The following is a 15,143-nucleotide window of genomic DNA, read 5'->3' as shown; positions in this document are numbered from 1 at the left end:
AGTGTTGTGGAGGCTCGGTGTCAGGGGTTCAGTGTGTCAGATGGCACAGCGGGCTGGCAGACCAGCGGCACGTGGCGCTCCAGAGGAGATCAGGGCGGCAGGAAGGAGGAGAGGAGGTGGGGGTTGCTGTCACTTCAAAGTCTGTGCTCTGCTCAGCTGGAGTGCTTGGTTATGTAACAGTCATATTATCATAAGAGGTAGGCCAAGGCCTGCTGCGTGCCAGCCGCTCCGTGTTTGGAGCTGTCTGTTATGAATTCTGCGTCAGACTTTAGATGGAAATGTATTTTGAGTTGTTGTTGTAGTTGCTGCTGCTGGTGTATAATTTTTAGCTTTTGTAGGAGCACATATTATTTGTTTTGCCTCCACGCTCATTAATCTGCACAGGGATACGTGGTCCCTTTTTCTTTTTTCTCCCTTAGCCATGTGCTTGACCCAGTGAAGGCAAAAACTGGATTTATTTTCTGCAGTCTGAAAGTGTTCAGAGAAAGCATCAGCTTTGCATGTTTCACTTCGGATCGTTTAAGCCAGACTATGCAGTGCTGATAGTCTGATGCTCTGCTAAACGAGCAGGGAGACGCTGCATAGTATGTTCAGCATAGCCAGATTTTCTCTGGCTCCACGTGGGCCTCTTGGAGGGTAGCTATGCACACAAGTGTGATTGGTCCACATGTAGTTAGGACAATTTGTTACCTGAAATCACCGTTGGATGCACAAAACTTAATTTTAAGCTTGAGTAAATTCAATGCTCATTACAAACAAGTTGTTTAAAAGTTCAGTCCTGGTTATTTTTCCTCTGGACAGCACCAAAATTATTCAGCTGTGAGGGTGAAAAAACCAACCCTGTTAATTATCCTGACTCAACAAAGCCTAAAAGCCCAATCAGAGGTGACGGGCATCACAGCAGTAACTGATATCAACGTTCTCTGTTAACCCAGGCTTTCTGCTCCAGGCTCTGTGCACACACTCATAAAAGCGAGTGGTTGATGCATCATTTGCTTCTTCTGCACAGTCGGGCACTGTCAAGTGAACAGGTTGTGGAGGTTATAAAGATCAGTCTATAAGAAAAATAACATTAAAGCAGTGTTGCAGAAAATGATTGATATTGTAAATTTATCAAGCAATAGCTTCCCATTTATTGCACTTCCCCTCCTCCTCCTTGTACATTAGAGCTTTGAGACTTTGTACATTTAAACATGAGTGCATCGGGATTGACTCGGCCCCATAGCTCAATGAAAGTAATGTGGAAATCACTCTAGGTTGTAGCCAGTGAAATTATTTCCACAGATTCAATATTCTTGGTGATAAATGACCTTGAAATAGACGAAGCATTCGTCTTTGTTTTTTATTAGCTGCATTTCCAGGCGGAAAACATACCAGGTAGCAGGTAGGATCAAGCATTAAAAACATTTTTCCTGCGCCGCTTCCTTCGGTGATGGTGTTCAATGTATGGCTCAACAGCTTAAATGTATACAATTCTGAGCAGAGACTATACCTCCCTAAGAGTATACTGAAAATGAATTAGAAAATCTGGCACATCAGGAAGGTTTTAAACTGAATTATCAACTCTACTTGCTTTGCACCAGCTCGTAACTTCAGCAAAAGTTGAGAGCTGAACTCATGACATTGAGAACTCACAACTTTGCGCTTCCATATCCATCTTTCTGCTCAGCTTGGGCAACAGGGCACCTCGTAATGCTTGTAACCCTGCTTGGCACACAAATAGTCAACGCTTTCAAACGTCGTATCTCTGTCCAACAGGCCGGTCTCTGCGTGTTTGTGTATTTCTGATAGCGTAGATCCACCAAAGAGCTGTCATTGCTGAAATTCCCTCAGCACGTGTAGCGTGTTTGTTTTGGAGCCAGACACTTTGTCTCGTGTTTACGTTTGGGTGAAAGTGAGGTCAGTGTCTGCAGCCCTGCTGGGAACCCACAGGCATCTGTTTTTGCCTCTTTTCCAGACACGCTTCTTGTACATACACACAGCCACACGCTCTGGCAGGACACCAGGTTTTTTTTTTTTTTTTTTGTTGCTTGTGACCTTGTTGGGTGGGAAAGTGGGGCATGTCACCTGTCCAAAGTCTCTACTGGCTAAAGGATGTCCACTCGATAGCTTCCTGCGTCAGCTGTTTCACTTTCCGTTTGACAGATTGGTTCTGGACGTGTTTGTGCTCCAGGTTCCAGGCAGGGTTTTCAGGCCAGTGAGTTGGCACGTTTGCCAGATGGGTAACAACTCCTGCGGAATTGTTCACTCTGTGACCCATTAATTAAAGAATGAGTGTGTAAACTATACATGTAAAGCAGGTCTGCTCAGTTCAACAGTTCAAGAAAACAGTCAAACAGCGAATGTACAGTTGCTGTGTGCATTTACAGTCCTGGCTTAAAATTGTCATTCAAGGGATGTAAGCATGATCAGTCCACATACAGTGGCAATGAGTCTGGTTGACAGAAATCTTTGCAGTTTCCTGTTAGTTCTGCCTTTTTCTGTTTGGTTTTCCTCCCTCTCCAGCTGAATTTAAGGGATTTTAACACTAATCACATTGTGAATGAACCAAAACATGGTTTAGATGCTGCTAAAATATGTAGCATAACATTGGTGTGACAATTTTCAGAGCATGGCTAACACTAGCTAGCGGCTTTATTTTAACACTGCACATAACTTGTTTGTCAGCTCCTACAAGCTTTCTTGTCCGTTGGGGACAGTCAACGTCTTCAGTCTGCATCTTCCCTGTGTTTTTTGTTTTTGTTTTTTGTTTTTAAACTGTTTGTCAACCTAACCCGAGCTCTGTACCTCGGGTAACACGAGCCAGGAGGTACCAGTCATTTACATCAACTACCCACATTCACAAACCCTCCTCACATCACTAGTTTTCTTTATTAATGTACTTCCAAAGCAGAGCTATATGTTTACTACTAAGTCTAACACTGTTAGAAAATGGTCTGTCATCATTAGATGTCAACTAACTAGCTAATTCTCTTCTAACTAAACCTTGTAACCCCTCTCTTAATGGATTCCTGAAAATCAAACTTCATAATAACATCTGGGCACAGCCACACTGATCATTTTATTTGAGTAGAAAGGATTGTTGGATGATCTGTTACTTTTGGTGGGGACTCATTGTAGAGCATTTGGATCTGGGAATGGCTAATGACGTTAGCGTGAACAAGTGAGTTGTTTATCAAAGGGCCAAAAATACTCACAAGATGGATCAATCTCTGTCAAGCAAAGTAAAAAGTACTTTGCCTTAATTATATGCAGGCTGATCTGGCTCATGTGCATAGTAATCCCCGGAAGGTGACTATGCACATTTTATACTGGGTTGGGGGTTGGTAAATTATCACAGCATTATTAACTTATGAGGCTGCATTCAAGTTGCAAAGACTTGGATCGTCTTATAGAGCAGGCTGAATTGGAGTGATTCAAAGGTCTGGACCGAGGCAAATTCACTCCCCATTTCTTTTAATGTGTGAAGCGGGATGGAAAGTTGCTCAGTTAATTGCTTGTTACTTTACAAACTGCCCAACAGAGTTTGAATTGACCAACTGTGGAGAAAAACCCAGGCTCGTAGCTGCCATTACTTTCCCACCTCTTTTACTCTTGGTGTTGAATATCGTTCTCTCCCACACACGCTGCATAAAACTGCTTTTGTACTGTGGCTAAGCATCCCTCAACAGCCTCTTACCAGACTGTCCCTTGCGGCTGTCCATCATGTTAAGTGGCATTTACAGTGTCGGGGACAGTAGCTGTCAGAGGCGAGACTGGAGAAGGTGGAGGAGGCCGCGGCTGGCTCAGCAGACTTGACAGTGATCGATGTGGTCATTTTAGTGGACTATTTCTGGACTCCTCTGTGTATATGAGGAAATGAGTGCAAGTGTGTGTGTGTGTACGAGGGCATCGGTTAATGCTCTGTATTCTGACTGTTCATCTCAATCTGAGTTTATTTATTGTCAGGCAAATGACCACAGCCGTGAAAGTAAACAACCACGTTGCTTGATTAGATTTGGCAGGCGATGTGTTTTTGCTCAAGGCTGTTTAGTCGATAAAGTTTTCCCTCATAACGGAAGGACCCGGAAGCAGAGTTGGAATAAGATGGGAACATGGACGTATAGAAGTGCAGAGGGGTGGGGTGGCATATGGTGCGTGTTTAAAAGGTATTTGTATGGTTTCATTCATGCAGGTTGGTGCAGATCAGATGAATGACTGGCCTGTAAGACTGATACAAAGGAAATGCACAAATTAATTAGCGATTAAACTAAACTTAAAAAGGTGGAACAAAGAAATAAGGAAACATTAAAATAAACCTAGAACCATTAGAACATGGAAAGTAAAGTAAGGCAGGTATGTCACAAAATAGAATAAGTCCAGCAGTTGAGCTCTAATTGGTCAGTATAATTAGAATAATGCAATGCTAGATAATAAAATTGAAAAACCTAAAGGTACAGTGTGTAAAACCTGACCACTAGATTTTGGTAGATTACAGTACCCTAAATTCTATTTTCTTATCCTGCCCAGTTTTAGCTACAGTGGCTGCTCTAGGATAAACTCTGGCTGCTGTTCATCTGCAGTGGGTTTACCTCAGCTATCAGTATTCTTTGTTTCACATCTATTTACTCTTGAGGAGGCTGTAAAACTTTGTGAAAGGAGTTATGAGTTAAAGAGCCAATGAACAACAATACTGGGGTGAGATGAGGATATCCTGGTCTTTTCTGTCTGCGAGTGCTGCTGTTAGTGAAACTTTGAAGTGTATCTAACACTGTTGGACATGGAGCACTTAACTCTTAAATGATTTGAGAATGTTAATTAAAGTGTTTCTCAGAGGGAAAGTGTGATTTTTAGGATACGCAAGGCTAATACTAGCTGGTGTGATGTTAGCTTATAACCAGCTTGCAACAATATGAGGAATAAACATCAAGTTCTGGACTTCTTTATTTTGTTTTTTTGTTTTTTTATTAGAACCGGTTCAGGAGATGTCACTTGAGGTGAGAAGGAAAAGGTGGAAATAAAGTAGAAGAAAGATGTAACAAAGACATGATGAAAATGTTATTTGGGCATATATAGTTTGAAAGAGCTCTTTGTGATCTTCAAATTAAAGATGACTTATAAGGCAAACTATGTTTGTGGTGGCTCTCCAGTCAAATGCATAACAAGATTAGACAGAACAAGTTTGCTAGCAGACGATATTACACACTGTTTATGAGTACATTAGAGGTTATTTAATAGAAATGTTACAGTTTTGATCATTTTTAAAAACTAAAATGGAATGAAACTTTATATTGAAATGCACAAAGTAAATAAGTAATGTCTTTCAAGTATACTCCAGTCAGGTTGGGTTGTGTTTGCAGGCTATTAGGAAAGGGGGGGAGGGGGAGTCTCTGGCTGAATCTGCATCCTCAGAACAGATCGCAGCACCACATGGCAACGATAAATGGAAAAGACAACCGCTCGCCTCGGGTGTACTAAACAGACTGTGCAGGATATTGTCGGGCCCAAAAAGTGCAAATGGTGGTGATGAACACTGCTCTGGGACGCCGTAAAGTAGATTTAGGACTGTAGACTGAAAGTTTTGCATATGACAGCACAAACCTATAAATTGAAGGTCAGACTTTGTCAAATTTGCTTTCCTAACATTTTTTATCTTGTTTGTTGTGACTTGCTGTTTACAGGTATGAGTAATCATTCATTATAATTATATTTATTTAGAATACAAATTTGTTTCTTTAATTGGTAAAAACATGTTGATTAAAACCTGTGAAAAAGCAGCCAGTGTGGACACTCACTTGAAAATTCACCAAAATTATGTTTTTCATGGAATAAAAATCACCTTAATCTCTGTTTATTTCCACTGGTAGTTTTGACTGGATAGTTCTGAAAAGCATCTCTAAAATAATTAGTTTTGTTATGATGGTTAGTCCACATTTTGCAGTCTTGTCTTGTAGATGATTCTCATCTGATTGCTGCATTTTTTTTTTTTAAATAATAAATGACTGCAGACCATATGAGATTGTATAGATTGCCCTCAATGTGGTAGAGCAGTAATGTTTCAAGGTCTCTGTAAGAGTCTGAATAACACTAAAAACTCTGGTGCATTGAAATGGCAAAGCTTGGTGTTGTAAAGAGAAAATTGATCTTTTTTTTTGCTTGTTTTGCCTCTTTCAGAATACCAAGTTAAGAAGTTACATTTCTCATGTTAATGTTTCGATCACTTAACTAGTGCACATGTTGCAGGGTCTCTACTTCTGTGTGTCAAGCTTGGTGGTGCATTACACTGATGCTTTTTAACACTGGGAAATGTGTTATATGTCAGCTAAGCTGGATAAATGGGATTTGTTATGCTTTTGAATGGTGGATGCTCATATTAAATATTATATTAGTATATATATTAAGCTAATCTTTGAAGTAATGCAGTTAGCGTATGTGCAGTGTTTTCTACTCTCATCTGCTTCAGCCTATCAGACAAGTTGTGAGGCAGGCACTAATATGACATGATTCTGATAAGGATAAGCATGCTGCACTGAGGTCAAGTATACAATAAATGAGGATTATTTTGAACTCGGACTCAAGCAGAGCTACTCTAGTGGAGTCTTCGAGAGACCCAAGGGTACATGTTGGGCAGATGGAAGCATGTAAAATGCAAACACATCCGGTGACTAAAGAAGCAGCAGTGGCTCCAGCATTATCTGCACAGCTGATGTCTTGGGGGCTCGGTGTCCAATTGGCTGAGTCTGAATGTGGCCGTTCAGTACTTCCTCCTCAGAATTTGTTTATGGATTATCAGGGTTTTTCATGCAGAGAGGAAGTTTTGGCTTTTACCTCCCAAGAGGCTTGAACCAGAGCTGAAGGACAGTTGTCAGCGTTGGAGTTTCAGTTAGTCAAGCATGAGCGTTTTTCTTCTCAAATGATCAGAACCAAAAACAAGGTTTTAAAATGCATAAAAACAGATAAAATTAATATTAATTAAATAACCTTTTTAAGCCGGGCTCATTTACTCAAATTACTCAAATAAATAAATTGACTTGTATGTAAATGACCCGAATCACAAGCAAATACCAAAAGCTCGTTTAAAGTAGCCCAGCCCTTCATTGTCTTCATAGCCCAGTTGTGAACATTTTTTGTGCAGTCTTGTTAAAAACAAATGCACTTGTGTTAGCATGTTATCACAGATTTGGTGCATTTATTCCTGACAAACTGTGGTCACCCTCCCAAAGCCCATCTAAGCTAGGAAAAATGTGATTACACAACGGTAACTGACTTATTAGGGATTGTTTTGGCAATAGACAAAGTTCAGTTGCTTTGAATAACGGACCAGTTACTGACTCATTCACTTTATCAACCTTCTCTGGGCATTAATACTCCCCCTCCCCCCCCAAACGACTCTTGTGTGTCTGACAGCCGCGGGGAAAACGATAAACACCCTCTCTCCGGAGAGCTGTTGTACGAGGCCAGCAGCACGCTGCCTTGTTGACGAAATGCCTGCCAGTGGCTTGGTGCCCGGCTCTGGGCCAAAGGCTCTGCAGCTCTGACTCTTCAGACAAACAGCCCGCCAGCAAACCAGTTAGTCAGCCCTGCAGCCTGTCTGCCTGCCTTCCTGCTTTCCTGCTTATTCCCTCAGCAAGCTTGCAATCTTGGCAGCAGTAGGCTTCCATCTCTTATTTACCTGTCATGAGGCAAAAAATGTTAGCCTCCATTTCTGCTCTCAAGATAATGATTGGCTCATTTAGCTAAAACTTGTACTTCTAGAGCCAAATGGTCATTTCTTGTTTTTATTAGGATCCAAACTACATATGTGTTTTGTATGTTTGAATTTTTGTTTTCGGTTAAATTTAGTTTGAATTAGTTTCCAGTGTGAGTTTCAGTGTTGATTTTCATTTTAATCTGTGCAGAGCAAATTTCTCTAAGTCCATATTACAATAAAGGCTTGTTAAAGGTAGTTGAGTTGCAGTCAAGTTTGAGAAACAAAAGCACCAAAACAAATCCTTTGTTTTCACATAATGTTTGGCTAGTGATTTAAAGACACACAGGTAATAATAATAATTTAAACTTATTTGGTGACCTGTTTTTTCCTGATGCGTTTCACTTCACTACTAACTGTTGTCAATGTTTTTTTTTTTTTAAACTGGCTTGCATCTCTTTTGACTGTATGTAAAACATATATTCATCACTGAATAAAATGTACTCATTCAGTGGCGCTGACATCAAACAAAAAATAAACAGGAAATGTCTTTAGTCTTTGATCAACTTTTCCAACACAGTCAGCGTGAGCAGGCACTGATGCTTATGTTGATACTGAGCTGTGTAGAAGACTAACAGTTAGCTGTGTTCAAGGAGTGTGTTTGTTTTGTCATTTTTGGAGCTTGTGCATGTCATTGGTTTCCTCCTGGAACTCAGTTTGCAGGGTTACAAGTTCTTTACAGTCACCCCAGCTTTCAGCTTTACTAGATATCGCCTGATAGAAGTGCGTTTTAGAATTAAACCAGTTCATTTGGATGTTGGTTGAATTTTAACCTGTCAGTTCCCAAGTACAAAGACTGTGTGCCAGTAGCTGGGGTTGGCTTACTCTAGTACATAACCTGCTAGCCAAAACCATACCACACTGAGAATTTCCAGTAATGCCTGCATGCAAGAGAATATTACTGCAGTTGTCCAAATTGATGTGTATTTTTAATGTGGTCCTGGGGTATCTTGATTACAGAAAAATGCAATTATTTTGGTCTGGATACTTTTATTTAAGCAGATTTCCTTGGCCTTACTTTTCCCCTCCATTTGAATCATAAGGGTGAATTAAAATGAAGTTTGTTTTGGACTTGAGGCAAAAGTAAAAGGACGTGTTTAAAGGGAAAACAAGACAATTATTGCAAGTGATATGGCACAGTGATAGTTTTGATTATCTTGTTTTTACTATTCCCATGAAGACAATGTAATTTCAATTAAAATTTGATTGCACAGCTCTGTGTGTAAAGGATATCACATTTCATTTTAGCCCATTTTCTTTTGTAAGTAATAGACGCACTGGTCGCAAGTTTGTTGTTCAGTATTTTGTTTTGTTGTAGCCCTTTCGTGCTTAGCTTTGAATGAGGTATACAAATAAGTATTTAAAAGTATCTATGGAGGGATCTGTTGGTTAAAATATGCTTGAATGAGATGATCGACTGAAGCTGTTTCCCTTGTATTTGACAATTCTGGACAAGCAAGGTCAGGTTATAATTATGCATATGAGAGTATTACGTGACCATACTATCGCTTGACCCATACAAATGTTGATATTTTTAAAATGTAAATAGTCTAATTTCTATGAACAACTTCTGCATGTAAATTCTGTAGGCATTAGATGAGATGTTTAGTTCTTTCCATTTGAGTCGGCCAATCACATTAGGAGTTTGCAAACAGAAGCAGAAATTCATGCCTGAATATCTGCTGGCTATATCAGAAGTTTTAAAGTTAGGTTAAGTATCCCAGAAGCTGAAGCCTGATTAGATGCAATCCACTGAGTATGGATTTCTATTCCATAGTTAATTTAATACTGTGTGTTTGCCTAGCAAGGTACAAGCAAATTAACCCGTTGCCAAATCTTTCACAAAGCATTCTTTCCGCTGATGTCATGAGTTTTGTTTGTTTTATTTTTTTAAATTAACCTAATATTTTATTTTATCATTGTCAAAGCATTCTAAGGATGACATTTTACAGTTAAAACAAAAAACAAACCTTTAAAATGGCCTTAAACCTAACTCGACATGTCTGTCCTCCAGCTTGGTGATCATATCGGTTGATAGTTGCTTTTAACAATGTTTACAAAGCATCAGCATTGATATTCTGTCTCTTGCCTTCATATCAGCCTGCTGATTTCAAGAAAAGTACTTTGCCAAGTTTTGTTTTGAAGAGGACATCATCCTCACCTCGTCTCCTTGTTTCTTTTAGGAACACCATCTCCAGCGGGCCATCTCGGCACAGCAGGTCTATGGCGAGAAGCGGGACAACATGGTCATCCCAGTACCGGAGGCGGAGAGCAACATCACCTATTACGACTCCCTCTACCCTGGAGACTTCAAGATGCCAAAGCAGCTAATTCACATACAGCGTAAGTGGGCTTCTCTAATGGAAAGTTTGTGATGCAGAAAGCAGAGAAAATGAGTGTGATGTAGCAGATTAGGGGCCCCAGTTGTTTTCATTAGCCTATAATGGCGTTCCCTTCATTTATTTCAAATGTGTTAAATGACACGTGGGGGCTTGCCGAGCAAAAATTATACGCCGCAATGAGTTGAACATTTCACATCAGTGTTACTTGCTTTTCTAATTTGAAAATTGTCACTCATGTTATTAGATTTACTTTCCCCTCAGCTCTGTAGCCGTAGAGTTTTTCCAAGACGCAAGGGGGGAAAGGTGACCTGAACTGACATTTAAATATATCCGATATTGAAAGCAAGCCACTTAATAAAGTAGAAAGTTGGCTGCTACTTAGAGTGTAAAATGATCCCAGCCAGTTTAGGTGATTGAGATCTTTTATCATTCTTATTGGCATTACGCTTTGTTTGCTTGAAGTTGTCATGTTTTTCTATATAACTCGAGATTGCCTGTTCCAGTAGTGAAATTGGAGGAAATTATTTTGCTACATGGCTTCGTTTAGTAACCATGGCTGCGTCACAAGTGGTTTGCTGTGATTATTTCTCAAAAGAAAAGCAATTTGCTGTACCTGAAACATACAGTGTTATCAAATGACATGTTTTGTCTAGTTAGAGAAAACCTTGAAATTAGTCTGAGGCTTGGATGGGTTGTAGAAAAGTAGAAAACCCAGTTTGTCTTAGTCTCGAAAGTTTAGTGTTTATACAAAAGTATTTAAAATCCTACAAAACCACGCCTGCCATTTTCCATGCATATAAAAACCTTTTATATATTTAAGTCAGTTGTGTGCAAAGATGCTGAATGTTAAAATTTTCAAATTAATGGCCCTGGCTGAAAGTGAACTTGTCTTTTTACTCTTCAATAACCATCTAGCCCATCTATTGTTTTAATTGGCATCTCAAGATGAAAGTGAATTGGTGTAATTAAATCTGAAGTGAGGGTTTCATTTTAAAGCTGAAACTGCGAATACTTTGATCTGCACATTTTGTTCTGCAGGTATAAGTTCAGTTAGCATAGATGTTTTAATTTGATTTTGTCAGATGCGCCTGCATAAATGCAGCTGGCTGTGAGGTTTCAGGCAAAATAAATGTGGTTATTTGAATGTCTGAGATGAGACTCCTTGGCTTTAGACAAACTACAAGAATGCAAATTTGTTTCAGATTCTGTTGTTAATGAACTCAAAATGACTCCCTTTTTTTTTTTTTTTTTTTTTTTTTTTTTTTGGTATTTGTTTTCTTTGTGAAGCTGTGGTGCATTTATGGCCCTCCTGAGAAGCCCAGAATTAGATCAGTAAGATCAAGCTAGGGTATCAACCATTAGCCTGCTAAAGGATTCAGTCCAGACCACTTCAAGGCTTACCAGTAACATCAATAATCTTTTTTCCAGTAACATCCCTGGTAAGGTGATGTTTGAATTGCTACATACTTACCTGGGAAGTTTTTTGTTGGTGGTGGTGGTGTTGTTGTTTTTTGTCAGTCTGGTGACTCAAAACAGGCTAACAATAAACAGACTTCCATGTTTCAATGCAGCTAGCCAAACAAGGAAGAACCACTTACTGCTGTTCTGTAATGGCACAAGATGGTGCTTAACATGTTTAAAAACATTTAACTTTAAGTATTTCTTAAAAGCTTTACAGGCGATGTTAAATCCGTGTCTGTTTTTAGGAGCAGGGATCCATGGTGTAACTTAGACTTTATACATGCAGTGTTTCATGTCCACTTTAAGTGGTACACGGGCATCTATCTGCTTTGACTCTCAATTGGTCAGGGCGTTGCTTCGATGCAGGTTTTCAAAGCAGTTTTATGGCCGCCTCAGATTTAAGATAGTTTACAGTCATAAACGCACATTTTGGACCCAAAGCAATGTTTATGGTCATTGGTTGATGCCTGCCTCCTGTGCATCAGGGCGGTTCAGATGCCACATCGCTTTAGGGTTGCATCTTGGTAGTGCTTTCTGAATGGAAACTGCTTCGGTGGTACTGATGTTTAAATGGTATATAACAGATTGGCCTAAAATTTGAGGTGGGAAAAGGGAGCAGTAGGCGTAACACACTGTGTCCACACTCTACAACAAAAACCCAGATAATCTTTACTGTTCATTGGTTCCACTCGGTCTCCAGACAGCCCTTCCTTCCAGTTGTCTGAAATGGCAAATCTGGTGTAATTAAGCCTGATAATCATCCAGTGCATCCCCAGCCTTCATGTCCAACAGCTGCTGAACACTCATTTATTCTAGTTAACGCTTTAATTTTGGATTATATATTTTATGCAGCAGGTGTTTTGTTGCTGCTTGGTCCATAATAATAATTGGTTATATTCCCATGTACAAAACTCTCCAATGTCGTTTTATCAAATTGATTCTCTTTTTTTAGCATTAGAATAAACTGTAAGAACTGTTTGGAATCCAAACAGATGCTGGACCAAATGAGTCGAATGAGTCCGTGTTACCTGCATCTTGTCTGTATGTTTTAGTGAGACCAAAGCAAGCTGTGTGAACTTGTCCAGAAACAATCTAAATGCTTTGTTTCGTTCCTTGTAGTTAAATAAAAACAAACTTATTTATTTATTTGTTGCCTCCCTCATGCAGCTTTCAGCTTGGACACAGAGCAGCCGGATTACGACCTGGACTCAGATGATGAGGCCTTTGTCAACAAGCTGAAAAAGAAGATGGAGATCAGCTACCTGCAGTTTGAGGAAATGATTGACCGGCTGGAGAAAGGCAGTGGACAGCAGGTTAGAACTGTAAAAAATGTTTTGCAGACAAATTCATATCAGGTTTGTTTCAAAGTGAGATTCACCGGTTAAAGAACTTTTTAAGACTGCATTAGTTGGTAACACTGACTTGAAACCACTGATGGTAGGCAGTGTCAGATTTGTCACCCTCACTGCCCTCTAACGTGATTGTATTTATCTCCTTTGTTGCCCTCGCAGGCTGTGAGTCTTCCTGAGGCCAAACTGCTGCTGAAAGAGGATGATGAGCTCATCAAAGAGGTCTTTGACTACTGGAGCCGCAAGAGGAAAAACAGCAAAGCCAACTCTCTCATCCCCACCGTCAAGCAGGAGAAACGGGACGGCTCAAGCACCAGTGACCCTTACGTGGCCTTCCGACGACGCACTGAGAAGATGCAAACTAGGAAGGTCGGTGCTCCTAATTACTATTGCTAATTTTTAGTTCTGCATTTCTGCAGTCTTATACAATCAGTGTTGCTTTTGGGGATTGTTTGTATTTCTTTTCCCTTTTTTGTAAATTTCGCTTTACATCATAGAACCGTAAAAACGATGAGGCCTCGTACGAGAAGATGTTGAAGCTTCGCAGAGATCTCAGCCGAGCTGTCACAATCCTGGAAATGATCAAGAGGAGGGAGAAGAGCAAGCGAGAGCTGCTGCACCTCACACTGGAGATTTTTGAGAAGAGGTAAGCCAGCCTCCACGTTGCACCCACAGGATGTTGCTACATAAGTTAAAGCCTCTTCATAGCAGGTTCTTATTCACTTGTTACTACATTTTTATTTATTTACCCCCCCCATCCATTGGTGTACTTTGGGGTTAAAATGTGGACTTGTGCCAAATTAAATGACTTTGAAATGCCTCAGCTTTAGATTTATGAAGTTATCCTCTCGTTTTCATGCAGAAATGTCATGTCAGACTTTGGTGGTGAGGTTATGGCGGAAGTTCTGGCTGAAAGGGCACTGGTGAGGCCACAAATCATCCCCCTGGTCCCACTCACCAACCAGTACCGACATCAGGACCATATGGACCTCAAGGACTACAAGTCTAAGGTGAGCCCGTAGGAAAAATTAGTCTTACAAAAAAAGGGAAAAAAAACATCTGATGAATTAGTTAAAGTGGCTTATATCAGGGTCAGTGGCATTGTTGCAGGTCGTGTTTTTAAACCACTGGCCTGCTTAAAGTGCAACCAAGAAAGAAAAGTGAAAATGGTGGTATGAAAAGTTAATATAATAAATATTTTAAGATGAATACTGCACAAGATAAAAGGTTGCCCTTGGGCTGCGGTCCCTAAAGGTGTACTTTAAAGCTCCTGTGCAGTGTCATTAAGTTTGGCCCCTCTCCCTCTTGTAGCCTGAGAAGACAGAAGTTCCCCGGCAGAAGAGGAAGTATGAGAAGAAGCCGAAGGTGCTGCCACCATCATCAGGCACACCCCACCATACAGGTCCGGTTGTCTTCAACGCCAAGGACCTAAACCAGTACGACTTCCCCAGCTCGGATGATGAGCCCTTTTCCCAGGTACCTGCATGCTTAAGCAAATGCGCTCATTCATGTAAAGCCAAGCATGTTATGCAGATCAAGCTCCAGATCTTTCTCCTCCTTTGTTGTATGCTTTCAGAGGAATTCATTGCACAACATCTTTTTTTCCTGTAGTTTGACTTTTTGCATGTTGCTATTGGGTTATTTCCAGTTTATGTGGTTTTGAAATGGTATGGGTTTTTTTTGTTTGTTTGTTTTTGTTTTTTTTAAACAAAATGGCAGCAGCTGGTATGCTGCGATAAAGTTCATTAGCTACAAAGCCAAAAGAACTTGCTGAACAGGTAAGGTCTTTACACAGCAGGAAGAATGGGGGGAGGGAAGGCCACCTGTCTGTATTAGGCTTTTTCTTTTTCTTCCTCTACATGAAAACTGATCAGATAACAGAAAATATGTTTTTCTGGCTGCATATTGTTTGGTGCTTAACAGAAAACATTGATGGGGAGTTGTGTAGGTGCAGAACCCAAAGGATGCTAACTCAAACTGAAAGATTTGAATCACTGCCAGGCAATTGCTTCACTGTAGAACCTGCAGGGTCACCGGGGGCTGGAGCCTATTGCTGCTGTCATAGGCACAGCAAGGCTCATTTTATAATCATTGAAAGGGGAGGAAAAAATATCACGGTAAAACTGCATAAAAGCTGTTTCAGTACTCGGTTCAGCTTGAGTGAATCTGGGCTTTAATTTAACAAACAAAAGTCCTTAGGGAATAAAACTTGAAAGGTTTTCAAAAGGATTCTCATTGGCTGCCTGCAGTTCGCTCTCTTTCCAG

General features: G+C 40.3%; 1 protein-coding gene across 2 annotated transcripts in view; it reads left to right on the top strand.

The window, feature by feature from the left end:
- Positions 1-15,143, top strand: part of LOC116331644 (enhancer of polycomb homolog 1-like) — a 34,681-nt gene that overhangs the window by 10,095 nt on the left and 9,443 nt on the right. For both annotated transcript variants that reach the window (XM_031754396.2, XM_031754395.2), the window contains 6 exons: positions 9,910-10,069; positions 12,697-12,842; positions 13,041-13,247; positions 13,376-13,524; positions 13,741-13,888; positions 14,190-14,354. In XM_031754396.2, the coding sequence (XP_031610256.2) occupies positions 9,970-10,069; positions 12,697-12,842; positions 13,041-13,247; positions 13,376-13,524; positions 13,741-13,888; positions 14,190-14,354 (915 nt within the window). In that variant the 5' untranslated portion in view covers positions 9,910-9,969. The remainder of the gene's footprint in view (positions 1-9,909; positions 10,070-12,696; positions 12,843-13,040; positions 13,248-13,375; positions 13,525-13,740; positions 13,889-14,189; positions 14,355-15,143) is intronic.

The sequence above is a fragment of the Oreochromis aureus genome, linkage group 18, assembly GCF_013358895.1.
Source record: "Oreochromis aureus strain Israel breed Guangdong linkage group 18, ZZ_aureus, whole genome shotgun sequence".
In the NCBI taxonomy this organism is placed as follows: domain Eukaryota; kingdom Metazoa; phylum Chordata; class Actinopteri; order Cichliformes; family Cichlidae; genus Oreochromis; species Oreochromis aureus.
The sequence above is the reverse complement of the archived record's forward strand: the minus strand, read 5'-3'. Positions and strand labels throughout refer to the sequence as shown.